The 25,702-nt window shown below is 36.5% G+C and overlaps 1 protein-coding gene across 1 annotated transcript; it reads right to left on the bottom strand.

Annotated features, from left to right (window-relative positions):
• Positions 1-2,969: 2,969 nt before the first annotated feature.
• LOC129948765 (maternal protein tudor) lies at positions 2,970-25,654 on the bottom strand. Its single transcript, XM_056059770.1, has 10 exons — positions 25,347-25,654; positions 24,697-25,126; positions 17,676-17,834; positions 17,330-17,608; positions 17,213-17,270; positions 15,337-17,149; positions 12,100-12,848; positions 11,796-12,024; positions 7,600-7,802; positions 2,970-7,507 (listed from the first exon to the last, which is right to left on the bottom strand). Exons 2-10 carry the CDS (start codon positions 24,985-24,987, stop codon positions 3,978-3,980), a joined length of 7,311 nt encoding a protein of 2,436 aa, XP_055915745.1. The 5' UTR covers positions 24,988-25,126; positions 25,347-25,654; the 3' UTR covers positions 2,970-3,977.
• Between the last annotated feature and the right edge of the window lie 48 nt (positions 25,655-25,702).

Consider the following 25,702-nt stretch of genomic DNA (forward strand, 5'->3'; position numbering starts at 1 on the left):
AACAAAATTTAGGATTCATTATACATACATACATATGTATGTATGTGTTTGAATTTCATATTTAGAAATAATCGTAATTTTAATGTACATATGTATGGAAATCGGGTTTTCGAAGTTTAAAGTAGAACTTTTTAAACAATTTTAAACTGTTTACTTGTTGAGCAATGTTCTTTCAAATGGCGTCTAAAAAATACAAATATTCTACGGAATCTTCATCAAAAGCTATACAAAAAGCTACGCGCTAAACTTAATATCTGCCACTATTTTTGTTAAAATATAGACCTTATCTTATTGGCCTCTTTCCTTGATTTTAACGAAAAGGACATTTTCAATAAAAAAAAATGAATTATTGTCATTTGTTCATAAAGCTTCAAGCCATCAGTATAGTCCAAATAGTCATTCTCTTCGAAAGGTGATAGTCAAATTGATACCTAAAAAGCTGTCACCAAAAAATGTTATAGTCAATTTAAAACAAATATGTTTATTCCAAATAGAGCTATCAGACGTTTACACAAACGGCTGAAAAATGTTCTAAGTTTACTTTGTTTTTTTAAAAAACATATTCCTGTGACCAAGGCTTAAGACATTCGAAAAAAGTGAAAAAAAAATAAGAATTTTATTTAAAATCTGCCAATTTGACACTTTTATTTAGATATTTTATAAGAATCAATTTAAAATTTCACCAAAGCAACAACGAATTTTGACAATTTGAATCTTAAATTGGCCAATCGAATTGAATTGAGTTGAATCATCTTACACAGACGCACGGAATGAAAATGATAGTCAACTATCACCTTAGCCGATTCCACCCAGGTTTAATTACTTGGCCTTTCACCAAAAATCGGATTGAACTTTCTATTTCAAGGAATTATGCTTTTTTAAATAGTAAAAACTCGTTGCCTTACTAATGTTTAACTATGAATTTACTACGCACGAAGTTGAAAGCTAACTTTTAAGAAACGTTACTTCTAAAATATTCCCTTTTTCTATCTTCCCATACACAGTAACTCATTTTATTCGAACCTAAGCCGTTTTAACGTCGATCACAATTAACACATGATCGGCTGCACAAACATCTCGATCACATATTCCACAATCTAGTTGCGCACCCAAGGCTGGTGTGCTCTTGATAAGGTTTTCTCTTCCAAAATGATCCTCATTATCCTCCATTATTAGCTATAATATGTTACTTCCGAGGTAAGTTTTTAATTTCGATTTCGGTTAATTTAATTCTGATCAACGTTTTTAGCAAGTTTTGAAATTCCTTCACCAAAGGAATATTATAAAATGTGATCGTAACTTTACGATGATGAAACCATTTGCAAACATAACAATTTTTCGTCATGTTGCTTGCTGAACCTTAAAAAACCAATTTGAGTTACTTTGTGTAATAGTCCAAAAGTTAACGTACTTTCCCCAAAGATCGCAATAAACCGAATGCTCTGGGGTGCCAGCACGTAACTTGATACAATCGAGGATTGTCGATCGTCGATCAACTCGAAACAAATTATTTTTGACAGCACGTAATTTGAGACGAGTTCCATTGTGACTTTTACTTAAAAAAGTCATTGTGAACTATAAAATGAAATGTCAAATGAGTTTACTTTGAAATTATTTCATTCTACTTTCAATTTTAAGTCTTTTCCGAAATGTTTTTCATTGATTCGGAGAGTGAAAGTGAAGGCGATGAAGTGTCCGGTACTTAAATCAAAAGAAGATATTTGAGAGATAATAGCAACCCATTCGAATTGAGTAAAAATGAGCAAATATTCAAAAATAAAAGAAAGATCATGTAGGTATAACATTTGTAAAACATTTTACAGTTTAGAGTCAATAAGGAATGTTTTCACAAGATACTCAGCTCGTTAGATCTTCCAGAAGACAGAAAAAGAACATAAGCTCCATCAGTTCTACAGCTTTGTGCAACATTAAATCTCCTAGCCAGTGGGCGTAACCAAACCAATGTTGGAACAAATGTGTTTGCTAAGTATGGCACAGACAACAGTTTCCAAGTTCTTTCGCCGAACGTTGGTTGTCCTGGAAAATAAGTATTGTCCGCAATGAAATAAATTTGATAGCTCTAAGTTTGGAGACAGCAAGGAGTATTATTATATTATAGGTACATAGGAAATTTAAACTACCAGGAATACTGGGCTGCGTTGATGGTAGGTACTTATATTTTTCCTCCCTAAACCAACGTGAGAACTAATAAAATTGGTTAAAATCTCAGTCTGTTTTTTATTTATTGACATTATTTTGTTTTGGCATATTTCTAACACAAAAATTACTCCTGACGATAACTATTTTCTGTCGAGTGAAAACTTTTGTTTCAAACGTTAGTTTGAAGTTTGTGTGCTGCCGCATCTGGCGAAACAATCGAGGACACTCGATTGAACCAAAATGTGTGCTGCCAATGCTCGATTGTAACGACTAAACTCGGTTGTATCAAGTTACGTGCTGGCACCCCTGTTTTGCTAGCACCGACTACTACATAATATGCTCCGAGCTCTCGCAACTTCTTCTCAATTCAAAGTGTCTGGCAGGATGATAGAACCCTCGAAAATGTCTGGCTGCTAAGGAAAAGTCGTTTAATAGCTCCCCAAAAAACATATGTATATTAAATTTAGCTTTTATAAAATAACGTAAATTGAATTACAAAATATTATAGTTTAGGGGTGTCTGACAGAGGGTTGGAACCATACTAAGTGTATAGCAATGAGTAAAGCAAATTTTTATTTTGTTACGAATTAAATATAAAAAAATTCAGTTTTATAAAATAACGAAAGGAAGATGGAATTTTATGCACCCGTTACCTTCCAAAGAAACCACTATTCAGGTATCATGGGTGGGGATCGTTCTTACCTGTACTAGAGACATATATAGACAAACATTCAGCTTTTATGATAAAAGGTATGTCCGACCGGTCCGGGCTCTTGTTCTATAAGAAATAAATTTAAAATAAAACGAAATTCTCTCGGGTTTTACCAAATTAAATAATTTAAATTCAATTTATTGCATTTCAATAAAAATAACAAAATCATTACATTCTTTAAATATTTACAAAATAATAGATTTATATTAAAAATGTATGAATTAATTTTTCGTTTTTTTTTTTCTTTTAATATTTTTGTTTTAGAAGAAGTCGAAGGGTTTTTTTCTTGTTTGTTGTTTTAATTAAAGTTATTATTGCTTAAAAGTCGACGTATTTATTTTATTACAGATTAGTGCTTTTTGTTTGCCTTGCAATTATTACACATATAAAAATTTAAAAAGAATTATGATTTAAAAAAAAAAGAAAAAAATTACTAAATGAAAAAATAAAATTAAAATATTAAAAGTTCAATTTTTGTTTAAAGTGGGAAACTAAAGTTAGTTGTATTTTGCATTATTTACTTTATGTTAATTAAATAAATGTTAATAATTGTTTTCTTTGTTTTTTTTTTGTTATATATTTATATATTTCTCTTGTATATTAGAAATTCATTTCAATACCAAATATTTGTTTTTTTTCTTATTTGTTTTTGTATAAAAAAAGTAATATTCATAAATTATTTAATTGATTTATATTTTTTTCTCGATAAATAAATAATTAATATAAATCAGTGAGGATGTTGTTAGCACCAATTATCGCTTTAACGCCAACACCTCACCCAAAATAAATAGTTGCCGCCGCTGCTAAACTTTCACATGGCGCCTTGAATTTCTCACTCAAAATTAAAAAAAAAAACTAACAAAATAACAACTATTTTCGTTATAGAAAAAATAATAAAATTAATTTAAACAAATTAAGAAAAGGGCGTTCTACCTTCGTGTTTATGGATGTTTGAAGACAATAAAAGTGATCGAGAGAAGCGCGATCTACGACGACGAAGATGGCAACACTTTTAATCACGACAAACCTGCACTGCGCACTCTTTCACCAAAAGTTTAGAGTTTTTATTTGCCGTTCTATTCGGGTCCCAGCCTGTATATGCTTTCTACTGAGTAGTCTCTTCTTCTCCATTCTTGGAATTCTCTTCATCATTCACACTTGGCTTATTTTGCAGCTCGGTTAGGATGTTTGTTTCCTGATAGAAGAGTCTGACTAATTGAGGATCGGTCGATTTTCGCAACACCTCAACTTGGAATGTTTCACTGAAACGTGAATCAATAAGTTCACTGAAGCGGTAGCTCACTTCATCCGACCAGAAGTCCACTCCGGCTGGTTTTTCGAGAGCGCAGTGCTTTCCGGCTGGCTCGATATTGCGCATTTCATCGGGAATCTTTCGAAGCTGGTCCGTAACAGCTGTATTGCCAAAATCGAGGTAGATTACCTCACAGTCTTTATCGTGAATGGAAAGAATTTTCGCCCTGTAATAGGCCTCATCGTCCGGAAACTGAGCTATGCATATAGCGCCCACATGGATGTCTTCTAATGGCTCGAAATTGTGTGCATCCATGAGACTTTCGGTGATTTTTTCAACTTGAGGTCCATCATCGGTGAACTGGATGTAGAAATCGTTCGGCGATGTGACATGAATCACCGTACACTTCCGACATTCATCCAAAGGAGCAGCTTCCGACTCGACCTTGCCATTTTCCACGGCAGCTTTCAGTTCCTCTGATATATTCTTGTCCCTGATGGACAAATTAACAGACAAAGTTTCATCATCGTTGGAAACAACCTCAACCTGGAATATATCTCCAAAGTAGGCATCCAAGATGGAGGAAAATTGTTCCTTTAATTTTGTCTCATCACACTCGGGTATATCGTGAAGGCGACACTTCCTTGCAATGCCTTGTAGACCCTTTAATTCCGGCGAAATCTCTCTCAGATCATCGACCACCACAGTGTTTCCAAAGTCAATCAAAAACACCTCAAAGTCTTTGCCGCAAATATTCCTAACGACTCTGCCACGATTGTAAATCTCATCTTCTTTCGAGAAAACGGCACACAAATCACCCTGCTTGGGGTTCTCCAGCTTTGCCATATCTCCAGCTTTTTCCAAAACCTTAGAAATCCTCTCCAGCTCGACCCGTTCAAACTTTAATTGTATGTAAAACTCGCTCGGCGAGTTCACATGACTGACTAGGGCATCTTTGATGGGTGATTCTTCAGCATTTCCCTCGATTCCGAGCAAACGGTTGAGCTTCTCGCAGACATTTTCGCCATTTGCAAACAGTTTTATGAGCGCTGGGGTACATTCATCGTTGAGAAGGTCTATCTTCACTATGCCTCCACATTCGTCAATCAAAAGATTGAAAACATCAACCGAAGCGGAGATGCTGGAGAACTTCTCAGCGTTCTCCAAAGAGCAGTGCTTTGAAAATGCTTTCATGCATCTCAGATCATCCGGGAGCACTCGGAGATCTTGGGTCATTGATTCATTGCCAAAATCAATGAATACCACACGGCAACCGTTCTCTCCGCAAACCTCCAACACCTTTGACCTATACAAGGCGCCATCGTCTGGGAACACGGCCGCACAAAGCGTTCCAACTTCTGGGTTCTCCAACTTACTCATGCCGATCTCATTGAGGGTTGTGGTCATGTCGTCCAACTTATGTCCGTCGGAGTTGTATTGGATGTAAAAATCGCACGGCGAATTGGCGTGGCTGATGGTGGCATCCCTGACGCCAGTACTGTAACTCTCACTCATGGACGACTGCATGGTGGTGTAGAAACTCGTGTTTATCTCGTCCGAGGAGGGTTTTTTCTGACACAGCGGTTCGAGGTCCTCAATGATATTTTTTCCATCGATCGACAAGTGCACGATGGCATGATCACTTGGCTCCTTCAGCTCAACAACGAAGACAGTTTCGCCGAGGGCTGAAATATCAGAGAACTTCTCTTCGGCTGCCTCCGACCAGGAAGCCAAATCTTCGGGCAGTTGCAAAGCACACTTCTTCGATAAGAAAGGCAAATCAGCGATGTCTTGTGAGATTTCCTTTACCTTAGGGCTAATGGCTGTGTTGCCGTAGTCGATGAACAGCACCTCAAAGCCATCATCTTTTTTGGCCAGCAGCTTGGCACGGTACCAGTTCTCATCGTCGGGGAATAGCGCCGCACAAATAAGTCCACGTGTGAAGGTTTCAATCTCTGGAAGCTGCTCGTTGTCGGCCAGATACGATTCGATCAATCCCAAGCCCTTGGCATCTTGCTCCATTTGGATATAGAAGTCCGACAGGTTGTTGATGTGACTGACGAAGCAAGTCTCACCTGAACGCACCATTTCCAAGGGTTTCGCAAAACCATCTTCGATCAGCTTATTGGCCACGTCGACCCCATCTATGAACAGACGGATGAAATTCTTTGTAGGGCTCTTGGTTATGTACTCGAAATGAATGGTCTTGGTGTAGGAGACATTGAAGAAAGCATTGGCTGCATCAACCCAATCTGCTGTTCCCTTAGGTTTGATTGCAAGAGCGCAGGGAATGCACAGAGGTTCTATGTCGGGGAAGACACTCATCTCCTTGATGTCAGTTGTGTCTGAGAGGGCATCTGTGTTGCCATAGTCAATAAATTGCACTACCATAAGCTCGCTGTCCATGATCTTGGCTCGATACCATTGATGATCGACCGAATACAGAGAAATGCAGTTGGCTCCTTTGATTATCCGCATCAATGGCGGCAGGGAACTTGCAACTATCTGGAGATTCTCCTGCAGCTTGTGTAACTCATCCAGCTTGCTCTTGTGATGAATGAAGAACCTTCCGGGATTGTCGCAATGGCTCAACATACCAGATTCCATATGCTTGAAGGGATCTTCCACTGGGTCGGCAGCTGACACTGCTGGCGCTGACGCTGATGAAGACACTGTCTCTTTCGCCTCAACTGTCGGAGCTGTACTCTCTGCTGGAACGATTGCAACTTTTTCCGTCTGTTTTTCCTTGCGCGGTGAATTCGCCATAGCCTTTGCCTTGGCAACGATTTTCTCAATTTTCATCAGATTAGCGTTGACCTTTTCTCTCTCCGTCATTGTCGAATCGGGACTTGCAACAAGTGTCTGTTCTTCATCGGTTTCCGTCAAATCAACCGTTTCTATGTATTCAAAGAGCTTGGGTGGCTCCTTGTCGATCAGACTTCGAATATAACCCACATCTCTGCCTCGAGTGAAGCCCTTCTCCTTCAATATTGACACAATATTCTTCTCGCCCGAGCATAAGTCACAAATAAGTCGATTTTGTCGCATCTCGATCACTTTCACCGTCAGTTCAAGGTCTGAAGTTAAATTTTTAATCTCGTCTATCACAGTCTGTGTTTTGTTTTCCTGTAAGCAGCTTCGCATTGGTATATTTAGTTCAATGCCAAAGGCACTAGGTCCTCCGTCTGTGTAGAATTGTGGTTCGAGTCGTTTGATTTTCGTTTTCGTAGTATTGTCGATTAGTTCGGTATTGCCGTAGTCCACGTATAGGACATTTACGGTATGGGCAGATTTTTTGGATAAAATCCTAGCACGATACCAATTGCCGTCTTCAGATTTAACTGCACACATGTTGTCAATTTGATATCTATCAATAGGGTCACCTAGTGTTTGTTTTTAGGAATTAAATAGAAAACAAAATAATTGTAAGTGGAATTTTGTGGGCATTTAGTTTCGTTTTTATTTTTGTACTTACCACTTTTATCATAGTAACTAAATAAGTCATCGAGGAGTTGATGTACTTCATCTTCGGTTGAGATAAGATGTCCGTAAAGCCGGTGTACGGAACTTACGTATACAACACGTATTTTAAATTTCTCCCAAATCAATGGAATTGGGCAAATGTAGATTGTCGATATGTCGTCGAGCAGTAATGGAAGCAACGGTCGAAGAACAATACTGTAAATGGGACAAGGAAGAACATATGTCAATTAATTAACATTTAGAAGGTGCTAAAGGTTGCAGGACTGAAAATACATTAAACAACAGAACAACTTGGCAACTAGGACAACTTTTAGTCTAAGATCTGGAACAATACTTTTGGTGCAAAAGAAAAAAAGATCATATTAATTGGAACCCTCGTAGAGAGCACATAGAGACAGCGTTTTGAAGAGCAAGTGCAACAAACGTATAACTTTTTTGATAATAGAAAAGAATAAGACCTCGGCTTACTTTTTTAAAGTTTATTTTTCCATATTTTTACATGGCCTTAAGCCATGACAGAGGTCGCCGAAAATGCACTTCAAGTTGATCGCATCCGAAAGTCTTTGACTCTCAGATCGTGAATATATTGCAGACATTCACCATTTTCCCCGATCTCGTTTCAATATTAAAACTGGTGTTGTTCTTTTTATACATAACCCACCCCCCTCTCCCATCTTATAATAATAATACTTCAAATTCAAATAGTTGTACCTATTGTTTTTCAACTTATTTTACCAGATCATCAATATAATTTGTAAGTTCGTTTCCCCGAACAATGGAGACTCTTAAAAGATAAGTTCATCTTTTTTAAGTGTAGAACATCTTTTGTCAACGAAATTTGGTAATATTTGGGACCAATAATATGTCTTAAGATGTTAAATCAAGTTATAGAATAGATGCTCTATTGATTTGTGGACTTATGTTTTAATGAGAAACAATATTTCGATGTGTACCTTCAATTGGTAACAGCATTCGAAGATACCGATGTATATTGATTAAGAATGTCTGAATAATGCATTGGATAGGAAATACCGAGCCACATTCGTGAAGCGCGGTTAAAAAACAATTTCGAATCCTAAAAGTACTGATTACATTCTTAGTGGTAGGAGCATTTGGTTAGAAAATTTTGTATGAAAACAGGATGTTAAGATTTTGAGTTGGCCGGAATTAAAGTTTTAGGTACCTTCAACCTGAAATATCCTGAATTTTAAAAAGAATTTTTAAATACTCTTTAGTTAAGACATGTTTCTAAAGCTACTTGTTCCCAGCTAAGCTGGCCATTCACAAAGAAAGTGCGATATACTCTGCCTAGCCTCGTCATCTTTACATTCGCAACAATCACATAAGCTTATGTCCATTCTGGAAAGATATTTCGATAAGGCATTCCACATTCGCATAGTACGGCTAAATAACGAATATCTGTACTTCATAAAACGGCCGAAATTATGAGGAAAGAATTATTTCGACGATGTTCGAGTGACGTAATTAAGATTATAATTTTACTATCACGAATCATTTTTAAAGTTCTTTAAATATTGTCCAATAGGCTTAAGTAAGTTCCTGGAGCACAAATCAAGGACATGGAACTTATATTCCAGTTTTGGACGTACATATATAGGTTTTGTAAATTATAGCCTTTTTGCGTCGTCTCAGAAAACCAATCAACAACAACTTAGGGATATTTGCCGACATCGTGAATATTTAGACAAATATATATATAGTTAAAGTACAGTGTTGGACAAAATAATAGAAACAATTGTCTTCATCATTTTCGATACACAATATTTGTTTTTGCAATTAAGTCTTCTGTCGTTAGTCTTTCTGTTTTTCTTTTTTAATCGTTCTTAATATGCTCTCAAATATAAAAATTGTTTAGAGAAAAAAACTTTTGTTTCAAAAATGAAAAAAACGGATCAGTGATAGCTAGAACAATAAGAAATCAACTTATAGAATTCAGTCTTCCTCGTAGAAAAGCGGCATATTTACACCAAGGAAAACTTTATATTTACAAAGACTTCCCTTTGTAAACAAAGACTTACACCGTTCTTATTAGAATAATGTTTTATGGTCGGATGAAACGAGCGAGAATCAATTTGTTAAATTCTGATGAAAAAATGTATGTGAGAAAACCAAAAAACAAATAGAGTAACTCAAAATACACAAAGAAGACAGTGAAACATAATCATTTGAGGGTACTTTTCAGCATCTGTGGATTATGTCCCAATCTTAAATTCATTTATACTTCCATCAACTGAAGAGGAGATGCGAATCAAATGGGAGTCATTGCAGGATAAACACCGGAAGCACCCCTCCAAATTGGCTAACAAATACTCAAAACAAAACAAAATCAATGTTATGGAATGGCCATCACAATCCCCCGAACACGAACCCAATCGAGCATTTATGGGGCATCCTAAAGCCAAGGATCTGATATTGTAAAACCAATAACAGCGACGAGTTGTGGTAGAAAATTCAAAGGGAATGGTACTCCATTCCCGTAGACATTTTACAAATTGGTGAATTCGATTTGCAAACAGTGGAGGCAGTTATTAATAATAAGGATCAATTTCTCGCTACAAAAACAGTATTTTTCTAATTTTGTTTCTATTATTTTTTCCAGGATGAAACAACATAATAATAACAAGTCTACTTTTTGTCATTATTTCTAATTATTATATTTAAAAAAAAATGTTTGCATTTAAGCAATAAATTACTAAAAATCTATCTGTGTTGCTTTTATTTTCCTAATCTTCACAAAAACCTTTTTATGTGAATGAACACGAAGCTTGTTTTTATTATTTTTTCTATGTATATCTCCATTTAACGATACAAGACAGCATTGTGTTCTCAAAATTTAAATTCCACATGGTTTCCTCATTGGACAATGCCGAACAGGATTAGCAATTTAATGAGCTAATCATATTTTCTCGTTGCAGTTCCACATCCGAAGAGGATGTAAATGAATATGAAAAGCTAAGAGTACTATTGCCAGTGAAACAATTAATTTGATTATAAGTTACCGGCCGGAGAACATTTATAAAGATGAGGAAAACAAAACAGAGCATAGGGGCAGGAACCCTAGGATTAATACTATATTCCGTCCAAGAACCTTGTCTTGAATTTTTGGAAAGAGAATGTTTCAATAAACAAAGAAGAATTCGTCGATAGCAAGAGCAGCAATTTTGGATAAGACCGCTTGATACCAAACTCTATTAAATAACTTGGAAATTTCAAGTGCGATCGGTGAGATAAACCACTGGACCTATTGCTACGAAAGCCTTATAAATAAGATATTTCATAAACTGAAAATTGATCTTGGAAAGAAGGTACGTAAGTGCAATTGGACAGTTAGAAGGGAGAAGGATTCACATTTTAATGCGCTGAACAAATGCTATGATAGCGGGGATAACATTCGTCCCAACGGATTTATAAATCTTTTGGAACTCTCTCAGTTCCAACAGATTTTAAGTCAGTTTGTAAGGCAGAAAAAGATTTCTGAAATATGAACGTTTTTACTTTCGGGATTTTTAGAATAGAACTAAAAACACAAAATCCGTTCCGAATTTGATTGACTCTCGGGACGAAATACAGAATAGGGAACCTGTTAAGCTGCGGTAGGTATTCTATTTATTTTCTTTAAAGAATTGTGTGCATAGACTTCTTGAAAATCAACAACTATGGCATCAAGAAATCTTTGTTGGATAGTGCTGTTAACTTTGTTCTTCCAGTGACATACTAATTAATGCTAGGGTTTGCCTCTTAGTTTCTCTGATATTTCATCAACGTGAATGTCCTCGTTCTAGACCCTGGGATCATAGAGTGACCGTATTTCATCTTATTAAATAAAAAAGAAAAGAAACGATGAGATAGGAGATTGTTGGAAAGATATTTTGTAGCTTACAATACTGCAAGTATTTCTACTTGATGTATGTAGTTGAATAGATACCAAACTTTATTTCTACCCCGTTACTTTTCGAACTATCAACATAGACTGAACACATGACTTGTTTTACGACCACCTTCTATCCATTGATTATAGAGATGCGTGCGATAATTGTCATTTGAAAGCTTCTGCTACATCGCCTTTTATAATTAAGTTAACCTCTGTTATCACGACTATTTGAAAATACCTTCCGACGAGTAAGTTTTTAAAGCGGAAAAAACGAGCTTAATTTAAAAAGAACTTACACTTTGTCATCAGTCAAATGTGATATATTGAGCACACAGGATTTTCCTTCATAGAAATCTTTGAATTTTTGCGCCGTAATTGGATTTGATTTAACAAATCTAACGTCATCGTAGGAACATAAAAGGTCAACATCACAGCCTTCGATTTGAATTTTAAAATTGAGCATTGTATTGATGGAAGTTATTTTGGCACGAATTTGTTGTCCAGGCAGTAGTTCCAAGCGAATATCTAAAAATATAAAATAAAAACCCATTAAATCAATATAACAATCTCTTTCTTCTTCTTTGATTTTATTTTACTAACCTGGACTAATTTCTGAAAGTAAACCATCTTTCACTAGGGAATTCTTCAACGAAACTCCATTTACATTAATATTCACATAGTACATGTCATCTTCGCGATCCAGATATTCGCAATGAAGCCCCGCTCCAATTGGTAAGTACTTCTCCATGCATTGGATTATGTGTGAACTTTCATAATTACAAACGATATTATCAAAACAGCAGGGATATGCCATTTGAGGAAAATCGGAAAAACGTTTCTCCACTTGGAATATATCCTGATCGCCGACAGTCGACTGATTGCCAAAATCAACAAATATCACTTTGTATTTGCGCAGCATTTGGTTGCATGCAATTACCCGCGCCCGATACAATATGTTGTCCTTGCGATAGCGAGCAATTACATTCGCACCAACTTTCAGAGGGATTTGGCGACTCGGCTTGTTGCGGTAGTGTTCTTGGATTTTTTTCATTAGCTTCTCGAATTCCTGAGTTCTTGATTTTAAGTGGGTGTAGAATTGATGAGGGGAAATCCACCAACAGATAATTACTTCCTCGCGAGCGGGCACATCAATATTTTGTCTGATAAATTCTTTGTCAATTGGGACATATTCTTCGAGTACGGTTATTTCGAGAATTCCATTGTCTTCGGTTGAGTCACGTTGGGAGGACGTGGTAGAGTTTTGCTTTTTCGATGATTGAGAATATCCTCCTTCGGCGGTGTAGAAGGGTCGGTCTTGTCCTTTTTGAATATTGCCTCCTTTGGGTCGTCTGTAAAAATTAAAAGTCAATATATTTAAGCCATAAGTTTCGATTTTCAAAATAAAAATGGATTGGATATAAGTGATTGGAGATATTAGAGATTCTTGTGGATAATAAAATGGCAATATTTAATCGAAAGCTCAAAAATCAACCTAACTAACTACTTGTTAGTTTTCAAACGAAAACAAAAGAAATAATAGACGCATTAAAGCTGCCGTTAGATTGACTGCATAGAGAAATTTTCTTCTATAAGAGGTTTTCCTATTCCATTAGGTAATTTTTAAGAGACTGCTAGCTTTACAGCCAACAAACATAGAGTCTTTTTAATCGCAAGTGCTTGAATTTTTGTAAGCATACTTTTGGGAAACACAAACAATAATTACAAATCGGTTAAATTTGTAATTTTGTCAATTACTTTATTATTGTCAAATTACTTTATTTGTGATACTTAGTCTATTGTTCGTTTATATTTATTAAAATACTTAAGGAACACATTTATCGTCGAATCGAATCATCTACAACGTAAGGTTTATTTCTGGATAGAACACAATCCTCAAGAGCCGCTAGAAACTCCCTTAAATCCCGAGAAAATCACTTTTACAGGTTAACATAAATCCCAAATTGATGCCAACGTCATCGTAAATTGCAAGCGCTACAGAAAATTTATTTGAGATTGACCGAACCATCTCAAGAAATGGAGTTGCGAATTGGACACCTCGTTAGAGTAAATTGACATTTTTGGATTACTATTAGTGGTAGTCGTCATATCTGTAATCTATGTTGTAAAAGCAGCAACTTTTTATCTTAACTTATAACTTTGTGACATCCATTTTCTGTAGAAGGCTTATGATTTCAGTATTTGAAAGAAGCTCACTACCTAGGATACGTCTTTTTATTTCTCTCAATATCGCACATCGTCCAACAAAATGAAAAATATCCTCGGATTCCAGTTGAACAGGTTGCATAAAATCGGTAAGTCATAGTGGTGAGGAATGTGGTCTAGATTAAGGAGTTTTTCTCTTAGCCGGAACATGCAAGAAATTTGTAGTTTTTTTTGTTTGCGATCGTAGTCTAGTCTACTGTAAATCATTCGGTGCAGTGAGCTTCTCGCTTGCTCCGTGTGTATTGTGTTCTTGAGCCTTCATCCAGACGAGCTATTAGGTGATATAAAGTTGGCTTCCAAGAAGCAACGTTCAGGTTCAACATCCACCTGCTCGGCTAGTTCTATCCAGTCTTTAAACCATCCACTTCGAGACTGGATTGTTTGAAGAACTACTTTCTTTGGGAGACGATAACTTGGCAAATCCAGAACTTTAGGTTTATAGCTGTTTTCGCCGTAACATGTTCAGTGTCAGTGTAATGTTTTTCCTTGCTCAAGTTCTTAGTAAAGCAGATTCCTAGATATTTGTATTCTTTCACCAACTCTTCTCTTTCCTGCACCCGCCATTCTTATAAACTTTGGATTTATTTAAATTTTCCACTAGGTCCCACCTTTTACAATATTAAGCAAGCTTATTGATCATCAGCTGAAGGGACTACAGAGTATACGCGAGCAGGAAAATGTAGTCAGCGAAAAAAATGGCTTGAATATTAACGTCTGCTTACTCGATTCCTGTTGGTAATGCTTCGACTATATCATCAATAAGACAAGCTTTGTCTGAGGGAACAGCCCTGTCTAACTCCTGACTTTGTTTGGAACCATTCTGAAAAGCAGTTGCCATTCCCCACTGATGCTTCGGTAGATTTGTATACATTTGCAATACTGTACCGAACTTAAGCGACATTCCACGGTGTGAAAAGCATCTTTGAAATCAATTAAAAATGCAAATAGTTTCTTATTTCTCGATTCAGCAATGGAGCGGAGTACAAAAATGTGATCGACGGTGGAGTATCCCGATCTAAAGCCAGCTTGGAACTTACTAAGCAGATTATTAGAATGTATCCATTCATTAAAACGACTGAGCAGAATCGATGTAAATATCTTATATGACGAGTTCAAAAACGAGATTCCTCTGTAGTTTTCTGGAACATTAACTTCAACTTGGTAAACCATAAACATTGGATCAGGTCGATGTTTTTAATATTGCAGTGCAGGTTGGCTACGTTTTAATTTCTTCTTAAATCATTAATTGTCTTGACAAAAGTCGCATCAGTCTGCAGAACGAAATAAGTCACTTACACTTAAACAACTTGGGGAAACATTAAAAACATTTTTCCGAAGTGCCTTGTAGCCAAAATATTAGGTTTTTTTAAAAGACGCTTCTTCCCGAAATAAAGCACTTCGGGAATTGAACGCGCACGACCAACGAAAACTATTTTCTTCTTCCAAAATGAGGCTGGGAAGACCCCTTTGGACTTTTTTTTTGTAAGGAACCGTGAAGGACCGATGTTTTGCAGAAAATCCGAAAAATGATTCAAGAATTTTCTTTAGTATTGTTCTAAAGTCATAAAACTAGTAGAAAAAAAAAATACAAACAAATAACAAATCTATTCTTACCTATTATCCACATAGGACGAGTCTTGTTGCATTTTAGAATTCAAAAACCTTGGTGGCATATTCTTGTTTTTGTTGTTGTAATTTATCTTGTCCTTTTTATTATCTTCATAACCACTAGATCTTTTATCACTTGAGCTATTACTCTTATTCAAACGTTGATCTCCTCTATTACCACCACCACCTCTCAATTGGGATGCTTGATGCTGTGGATAACGTCGAGTCTTATGTTCACTGGAACTCGATCTTGAGTCTCTATTTTCGATTGAGCTCGAGCTATTCTTATCCCATTCAATGGACATATTGCTAGCTTGTGAGTTCCGATTAACATTTCTCTCGTCGCTACCACCACTTTGCAATGCTGTGGAATTGAAGTAATTTCCTGATTTTCTTTGTTCCAAGGGTTGATGTTGTTGTTGGTGGTGATTCTGCTGATGTTGCTGCTGCTGCTGAATTTGAATTGGATGTGGTGTTTGTTGTTGTTGTTGTTGAGGTTGAGGTTTTCTCTCGTAACCATTTGGAGTTGTATTGAATTCATCTTTCTCCATGGAAATATACTGATCGAAGGGCATACTAAGCTTGTAAAGTTTCTTCATGACATTCAAGTCTTTGGTGCACAGATTGACCAGAAAAGCTCCGTTCGGCTGAACCCGGAACACCTTCACTGTGAACGAACGCCGAGTGCGATTCGACTCCTCTGCCAACATTTCAAACTGTACCGTCGCAAGATCTCGAGTCATTTCATTGTTTTCGAAGCCCTTCAGGCAGCAATGAATCGCTTGTCGGGGTAGCTTCAAATGCTTCTCCGACACAGTGCTCAGCAGATTCTTGGTAACCTTTTGTTCATAGCCAAAGTCGACGTGTCTCACAACAATCGTCATGCCATCAGCACGCATCACCTCAGCCCGATACCATTCGTTATCGTATTTAACCATGCAGGGCGTTCCAATCGACAAATGATTGGGAACAACTTGCTTCTTGTTGTAATAGACGAACATGTCATCCATCATCTTCTCAAATTCCTCAATGTTCGAGATCTTCTGGACATAGAAGTGTTTCGGCGAGTCAATGTATCGAATCTCGACAACATCGTTGTTCACAAGGCCCTCAGCTTTAGGGAACACCAACCGACAACGCTGAATTTGTCTCAGTGTTTCCAAGACATTTTTATCACTTACTTTCAATTCACAGTATTGCACAAGTGGTGGACCCTCCAGCGGCATCACTTTCAAGGTGCAGTTTTTAAAGAGTACCATCTCCTTAAAGGCTTTCTTCAGACTCTCATCGATTGGTTCCAGCTCCTTGTAGCCGGAGAGTGTGAAGCGGATGGCAAAAGCCTTGTTTGTCAAATATTCCTCGGGGATTTCATAGAGATCACGGAACTGGACAATCTCAGCATTGCCATAATCGATATAAGTAACTTTGCAGGCAGTTGGTTGGACTCCCGTTATCAGAGCTCTGTACAATTGACCGTCTTCAGAGTAGCGAGCAATGCAAGCTGTTCCGAGAGTCGGTTTATCAGAGAACGGTTTTAGTGGGACTGATTCTATGCGTGTCATCATGTCGGTAAGTTTACTCTGTTCGGTCATCAGTTGGACGGAGAAGAGACACGGACCATTTTCGACGAAGCTGCAACACACTTCGTAGATGTTGCCCACGGCCAGAGTGTTCGACTTGAATGTGGCCTGACCTCGCTTCACCGGCGATCGCTGTGCCTCCAATGGTGCCGGCGGTGTTGGTCGAATATATCTCGGCGAAAGGTCCTTTTGCGAAGGCATTGTGTAGGGACTCCGTATGGTTTGTTGTGGATAAACAGCTAAAAGCAAATAGCACATTAAAAATGTTAAATGGTTTTTTTTTTGGGAATCGATAAACTTACGTTGCTGCGGAATAGAATTGAAGCTTCCAAATGCGTTTGGATATCTTGCAGTGTTGGTCTATGGATAATTATTTCAAAAAATGATCAATGTAAAAAATAATTTTTTTTTTAAATTACCATAGGCGCCGCCGCCGCATAAGTTGTTGGTCTTACTGGATTTTTCAAAATAATCTCTCTGTTCGTGTACATGGAGATATTATTGTTGTTGTTATTGCAAATCATAAGCGTATTTCCCTGAATCGCTGGTACCGTATACATTGACTTATTCAAAAGTCGTATAAAATTATCACGTAGAATCTCATTTTGAACGGGTGCACCAAGCTTTTTCTGAAGTATAAGATATTCGGCAAAATTGAATTCTCGCCATTTCATTTGTATGAATTTGAATTGATTGAGCTATAGATAAAAAAGAAACATATTTAGGACTTTTCCATATTAAGAGTAATATTTGAAATAAACTTACTTCCATGTCAATGGAAATCTCAAGATTTTGATGGACAATCAAACGAGTGATTTCTTGAAGATCTTCCTTACTCCATTCAGAGAGAACACCAAGCATAATAAATGTCGAACATAATGGAGGTATTTGTTCTAGAGTGTCAGGAATTTGGGGAATGAACACCTATAAAGAAATATTTTTTTTTATTTTTTCAAAGAGAAAGTGAGAAGGAATCAAGATTTATAAAAAAAGAGTCTTTCATGCACTTCAAATAGAGTATTTGTCAATAAACTAAACACTGAATTATTTATATTTATATTATAAATGTTTGCCAGATTACTAAAATCAGATCATCATCGTCTCTACAACTGGGAGCCGGTTCTGACCTCACTGATTCAACTTGTTTCTTAATTTATACCGATCGCGAACAAGTCATTCAGTTGCGAAAATGAAGGCGCTAGGCGTCCTGGTCTAGGCCGTCTCTTTCAAGTTGTTATCTAAAATAAAAAGTATTATAAAGGACTTTTCTGACTGTTCCCTCTTCGAACATGTGAACTAGGTGTCCAATCCACCGAATTCTACCAAACTTAATTTGTTTCACGATATCTGCATCGATATAAATTGCATACATTTCATGAATGTAGCAATTCCAGACTTGTCTTTCGCAAAATAAGAGATCAAAAATTCTTCTTAAGACTTTTATCTAAAAAGCGCCTAAGGAATGGAAGTGTCTTTTACTAAGCACCTAAGTCTCGGATCCACTCATGAGTACTGAATTGAATTAAAAAGAGAGATGGGGCAATTGCAAAGCAGTTAAGTGTAAAAAAAAAGTGATTACGACAAATTTCAATGACTGAATTTTAATTTTTTCCTTGTCTTCTTTGTAATTTGTTTTGATTTTTCTTCGTATTTTTGCTTTGACAAATCTCATAAGAAAAACTTCGAAACTCGGCAAATCTATTCCATAAATCGAAACTAGATAATTGTTTTATTCGATTCGAACATTTTACAGAGTACGCATTCATAAACGAATCGAATATCAGATTCGAATCGGATTGGCTTTCAAAACGCATTACAGAGTAGGGTCCCTGGATTTAAAAAGCTTTGAATTGAATATTTAAAAAATAGCCTAAAATTGCAAAGCGATTAAATTCTGCCTTTTGGATACGTGGCTCGAATGAAAACCCCCATCTATGGATCTTCTACCATTAATCAAATCAATGAAGCGTATTCCTGCCAACAGTTCTGGCTATTAAAGAATCCTTTTTTGGCTCAATGAAAACTAGACTCCGACAACTTACATTCGCATCTTCACATTCAATAAAGTAACCATTATATTACTTGATAGTGTTTCTCACAGTAAACAAAATAACTTATTTTGAAATATTCCAGGCAATTTCAAAGCTGAAAAACTTTCAAAATGGAACTTCAAAATGTTGTTTGTGCACTGCTAAGAGACAGACATGCAACTGGACTTCGCGATCATTCCAATGAATTTGCAAAATATCTATGGAACTCTGTAAAGTTGTGACCAAAAAAAGCACTAAACGTTGGAAGAGAGGCCTCCAAACTCAACCCAAAATATACATCTAAAATTATTAAACATGAGTGATCTAGTACATATATTGACATGGACATTTATTTATATGACTTTGTGGGACAAGTTTATGACATGATTCTGGAGGATGAAATATTGCCTAATGCATCATCATGACAAGATGCTGTTGAAATTGATCAACAGGAAAACGACCTAATTAATACCAAAAACAAGCTTTGACATATTTCTGGATAACACAGTTGATTTTATTAAAGGACCAGCTCAATCGTCGGCAGACTTAAACAAGATTAAAAATCTTTGAACTGATTAAATGACGGCAGTGTCTTTTTGGAAGACAAGCTAAGATTAAGAACTCTTGAACGTTAAGAACTGCTAAAAGCCGATTTGTGTTGTTAGATGTCAACAGTTAGGAAACTCTTTATGAAAAGGTGATGTAAAGCTGTTATAGAAAATAAAAGACATGCTACCAAATATTGAATTAAACCCAAACTCAACATTTTGAAAATAACTTAGAAATTTAACATAATTGGAAATAACTTGAGTTTGTACTCTTATTTTTTTTGTATTATTTAAGCTACAAGGAGTTTTTCCTTACATATAGTAGGTGAAGTCGTGCGGTGCTTTTTGTTAACCGGAGCTTTACATGCCCTATCTTAAGCATAAAATACTGTGGAAAGCTTAATAAATATTAATGATTCTTTTGTTCTACAGGAATAAACCTTGGTGCGTTAAGAGCAGATTGGTTATCTGTAAAGATGGAACAAGACAAATGTACATAAGTATTCAAATAAATTTAAATTTTTTTAACGGTTACTGGAGACCCTAATAAATAAGTGTAGTGACTAGCTTTGCAATACTCAACCTGTTAATTTGCATAAGAAATTGAGAGTAATTTCTTTTATTTATTTAATTTATTACTCATTCTAAAAGTGTAGATACAAATATTTTTGTTTTAAGTCGTCATGAAAGAATGAATCAAACCAATCACTTTTGCCACATGATCGTATGACTAACCGTTACGTTGCAAAAAATCACATCATCATTTGACTTAGATATTTAATTTTGGATACAAACTTTTATTTAATTTTGAATTCAATCGATTCATGGGGATTAGTTGTGTGTTTTCGATAGAATTTTTTTAGGAGTGATTTTATTGAATGAGGTCTATTTACTTAGCAAGCAAACATTCTGGATCTATTACTTAAATTGCATTTTAAGGTGCGTTTCTCTGCAGAGCAACTCTCGGGAGACTGTCCATTTGAGAGCCAAATTTTAGGAACGTGGCTATCGCGAGCTCTCTGCTAGAATATTAAGATTTTTCTTGCTGAGGGTACTCTCGTAATCGTGTCCACTTGATAGATTACTTCTGCCAGCATATTATCAGTTGGCCATGTATTCTTACAAGTGAAGGGTTGCAGCTGCTTTAATTATCGGCACTGTTCTTAAAAAGAAATGTTAAGTCAAACCGAGGGAAGATCGTCTTTCAAGAGAGCTTTAAATTGAAGATCCTCAACAGTTTCGAAATTTTTGCCGTACGCGAGCCTATACTAGTAACACTTAGATTTTTAGCATCCGGTAAGCTATAAATCGCAAATCATTTTCGAAGGAAAAACTAAAAGTTAATTGTATGATCTTTGTAGGTGATTCATATGGCAGCCTTCAGTATCTCTTTCGGATTCCAGTATGTACAATAGGAAGAATTGTGAGAGACGTCGGTCCAGAAATTTTCAACAGCTCTCAACAACTCTCCGTGAGATACTCTCCAGCCAGACTATGTCCACGATCGCTCTCAAGAGCAGCTTGAGAGCGACTCGCAGCACGTTCACTCTCAAATGGACACCAACCCCTATAAACATTAGGATATGGATAAAATATTTAGACCTTACTCAGAATATTTTTTTCCCTTGCACAGAGGGTGTTCTTTAGATACCCAACCTTGTTAAAACATGCTTTTTAACAGTGCTAAAAGCGTGTCATTTTTAAGAATAACCATTCTCATTTCAAACATTTCCAAAATTAGTGGAAACGCATAAAATAATATACTAGTGATGAAGATGAAAAACTGTTAAAGTTTAAAACAATGTTAAAGTTAAAGCGGCAATATAAAGAGGAACCTGGTATGGATTATCTCTAAGCAATCCATTTGGCAAAGTTTCTGGAAAGTTGTCCGAGGTTTTGAGTCTTATTCTGGTTTCCGATTCGAATGAATATTTCCTTTCATGTAAATAACATTGACATAATAAGTTGTAGCTTGTGCATTCGCTAGTACTTAATCGGAGGTTAAAAGTAGCTGTGAACGAAGATGAAAGAAAATATATGCTACAAACAAGAAAGAAATCGTTCATTCTGATAAAACTTTACAACGTATATATGAGTATAGCATCGAATTAGTATCGATGACTAAGTCAACCATTATAACAACGCCTATCGCTGTTTAAGGGACGAAAGCATGGGTGTTAATAGACTCGTATGAGAAACTACTTGGGTGTTTTGTGAGAAAGATTCCTCAAGTGATTTTAAGTCATGTGTGTATCGAAGGAGTAGGTATATAAAAGAATCTTTAATGACAAATTTATCAATATTGCTTAAAAACAGCGTCTGAGATGGCTGAATCCCGTGGACTAATTGAACATCAACGCACCAACACCAATAGTCTTCGAGCCCAATGCTGGTGATATAGTGGAGAAAGAACTTTGCGGCGGTATATAAAAGACATATTGGTTAAGGCCGAAGCCTAACCTGGACTGTGAGCAGCTATTTTAAGTAAGTAAGTCACTTTTGATAAATTGAGTTACTTACTGAGTTTACTACTCATTTGTTATTGTCTTAGACCGAAGAAACAGCAAGAGTAATTCTTCGTTTGATCTCAAAGCTGGTGACCGAGACTTTGGTGTTTTAGGTTCTTTCCGAATGACAGTATGTTCTTTGTTTTGCTCTTATTGCCCGCTGAAACAAATTTTTGCCGCCTGTGTCTCAATACTCATAAAAGCCCTATTGACATCACGCTAAGTTCTTCCGATTATTTAAATGTCTTCAGCACAAGCCAGTAATTGGAAAGATTTTTTAAACGATAGTGAATGCACTATTTCAATCAAATCTGCCTAAAGCCTTTTTGGGGATCAAGAAATTCAATTAAATTGTTTTTTACCTTTATAGAGTATTGCGAATTCTCATATGTTCTAGTGTAAATGATCGACTGTGGAATTTCTGAGGTTCTATTCATCGGACATGCTTTCTTCCGACGATACTTTACAGATGAGTTGGTAAATGCTTCTAACCAAATTATTTCCAGTTGCTTTGAAAAGCTCGATATTTAAACCTTCTGCTTGAGCGGCTTCAGCTTAGATATGAAGACTGTATTGTTGCCCTTTGTCGTCTATATTGAATAGATCATCTTGCCTGACAACATTGGTGCAGTTCTGGAGTCTGCTGAAGTGGTCCTTCATTTTTGCTTCTGAGCATTTAAACATCGTGAGCAGCTCTCGCCCTTCTATGCCTGTATTTCCTTGGCGACATTCTTTAGCAAACCAGGGGTTTCTTGTTGGAGGCGTTTGAAGTTGAATTTTCTCTAAGCCTCTTCTGTTTTACCTCTTGGTCTGCAAACCAGAAATGCAAACTTGGCAACTACGAGTTAGTGGTCCGAGCCAATGCTAGCTGCTGGTAAAGTTCTAACATCCATGATGCTGGAACGTGTCTAGACTCGATGCAATATGGTCAATCTGGTTGACGGTAGATTAATCTGGAGAACTCAATTCCTTTGAGGATGTTGAGGCGGGGAAAACACGCTATGATGACGTTTTACCCCATCAATAAAGATGTCTTTTCTTCCAAGCTTGATAGTAAAATGTAACAAGACAATTTTATCATAATATCGTAGCTAGGACATTGCTCATACACTCTGACGAAGAGCTTTAAGAGCTTGGTCTTGCTGCTTTTCTATTTAAAATAAATAAATTGGGTGGCGCGACAGTCCGTTGAGAACCAAGGCCTAGTGACTTACAACTCTCAACCATTCCTGTGTGCGAGTAATGTTGTCAGGAATGGAGGGAACCTACAGTTTATATGCCGACTCCGAACGGATAATTTTGAGAAAGCACTTTTTCATGACAATAGTTACTCTTGGAGAATTTGTCAATTTCTCGCAAGAGGCAGTACCCGCGAAAAGACTTTAGATGGCATAGGCAGGGATCGAACCCAAGACCTCTAGCATGACAGTCCAACGCACTAACCATCATGCCACGGGTACTTAAGAGTATAAAATCCTAATTTTGCATTATTTATTTTTCTTCCACTTGTTTCTTTTTTATCTTGTTTTTATTTCAACCTTCTTAAATTTTCAGGTACTAGTAACAAACTTTTCTAGAGGTACTTCACTTGTGACACTGATACGTGTGAACAATGTTTTATCCATTTCGTGTTTTTTAATATTGAGCTAAGCATCAAAATATGCCCAACTATTGACCTCAAGCCACTCTTTAAGTTCGTTTTGCTGGCGCGCATTGAGCCCTTTTGCGTTGAAAACCCCATCTACGGAAGCATCTCTAAATAAAATTTGAATGTTTACATGCTAACACTTCAAACCATTTGTTTGAAAAGTATATAAATGTATATGTATGTAGAATATATACTTAACACCTGCGCAAAGGTAAAACTAAGTTTGTTTTTATCTCTTTAGCCGGCAGATAGGGTGAAATCTTTTGGCATTTCTCTTCCTAATACCTATTTCTCAATTGAAGTCGTCTTTGGACACATTTTACACCTTTTTTTCCTAAGAAAGACGTTCTCTTCACAGATCTCCCAATAACTTAAAGAATTGTCTCGTGAGAATCACGAAAATAAAGATTGAAAAATGTAATAGAACACGACTGTCCGGTAACATTAAACCCTGCACTTTTTGCAATCTCCTTTTAAAACCAATTAATATCGGAGAAGTTATCAACCATGTGCAACTTCTTTCCACTAAGAAAAAATGCAGACTTTGCAAGAAAACATCAGAAAATGTGTTTCTTTTCAGAACAATACAAGAATTGAAATCTGAGACTTAAAAACTAACCTTGCCAAGACACTATCTGTGATGAACCAACAAAATACAAGTGAGGGATTTTGCATATTACAATAATTGGACTTTACAAAAATAGATCAATGTACACAAATGGATGTCACATAAAGAAGAGAATATTATTGACAAATAAAATACTCATAATGCCTTGGTTTACCAAACTAACAACCTCCCTCTACTGCCCTACCTTGCAAAATGACACTGACTTGGTATTTAATCGGTCAGAACAAAAAAGCAAATTAACCTCCGCCTCCCACACATTGCAAAATTCCTCACAGCACAATCATTAATTAAAACCATAACGATAACCATCCAATGCATACAAATACCCCCTTACCAAATGTGAACTCAATTTTTGTGTAGTTTGTCAATAGATTGCCATAAAAATAACACAAAAATAAATAACCAAAAGAAGTTCTTCTTCATACCTCATTGGCTTTGACAAGAACCATATAGCCATAATCGATGTATTCGATTTGGAGCACGTTTTCCACATTCATCACAGCCGTAATCCGAGCCCTGCAGATTTCGTCGTAGCGCTTGGCCAGACACATAGCCCCAGCTTGCATGTTGCACGCATTTGTGGTGAAGCAAGTTGGCAACACCGTCTGGATCTTGGTGCGTACGATGCGCATTGCATCTGGATTCAGCTGGCCGCAAATTTTCAGGTACGGGCCGAGCGAATCCACGAAGGTGACATAGAGACTCTTGCGGTTCATGTTTGGATCTTCACTTTATGTCGTTGTCGCTGCTGGGAGAGATTTTCTAGAGGCTGCTGCTGTCTTTAGGCTGTTGTTTGCTTGGCGAAGATATTCGCGTCTGGAATTTGCATTTCTTCCTTAGTGGACTTCGATTTAGCTGTGAAAATCAAAACAAAGCAGAGAAACTTCAAAATTACGATTTGTTGGCAAAAATTAGGAAAACAAAAATACAAAAAAAAAATAAAAACTTTCCAAATCACTCCAAGATGTGAATAAGTTCGAATCAAATAAGAATGTCAAAAAGGGGGCAAAGCCAAGAGAGAGTGTAATGTGTGATTCTGTGACTGTGATTCCAATTCCACTTCCAATTTACTTACCAGAATTTTTTCTTTTTCTTCTATTACGCCCTTCTTTTGCACAATCGAATCGGAAAAATGAATTGTTTCTCTTCTTCTTTTATTTGCGTTGGATTTTGGTCTTGAGTTTCGGTTGCTTTAGCTTTTGCTTGTAAGATTTCAGTTTTCAGAATTGTAATGTTTCGGAAGTTTTTGTTGATTTTAGAATTAAACACGCAGCAGAATGTTCTGGCGTGCAAGGACTCACGTGTATATTAATATTTGTATATGTAAAAATAAGGAAGAAACCGCTGCTCGGCTGCGACAAGACGATGAGAAAACAACTGTTTTTTTTCTTCTCCTTGCAGTGAGCCATGCAGTTTTTTGAAGCGTCAAAC

The sequence above is a fragment of the Eupeodes corollae genome, chromosome 3 (genome assembly GCF_945859685.1).
Source record: "Eupeodes corollae chromosome 3, idEupCoro1.1, whole genome shotgun sequence".
NCBI classification, from domain to species: domain Eukaryota; kingdom Metazoa; phylum Arthropoda; class Insecta; order Diptera; family Syrphidae; genus Eupeodes; species Eupeodes corollae.

Coding starts and splice junctions, on each gene's coding strand:
- LOC129948765 (XM_056059770.1), bottom strand. CDS start 24,987: ATGAACCGCAAGAGTCTCTATGTCACCTTCGTGGATTCGCTCGGCCCG. Junction 17,835..24,696: donor TTCTTGTCAAAGCCAATGAG/GTATGAAGAAGA, acceptor ATTTCTTTATAG/GTGTTCATTCCCCAAATTCC. Junction 12,849..15,336: donor TCGTCCTATGTGGATAATAG/GTAAGAATAGAT, acceptor TAATTTTTACAG/ACGACCCAAAGGAGGCAATA.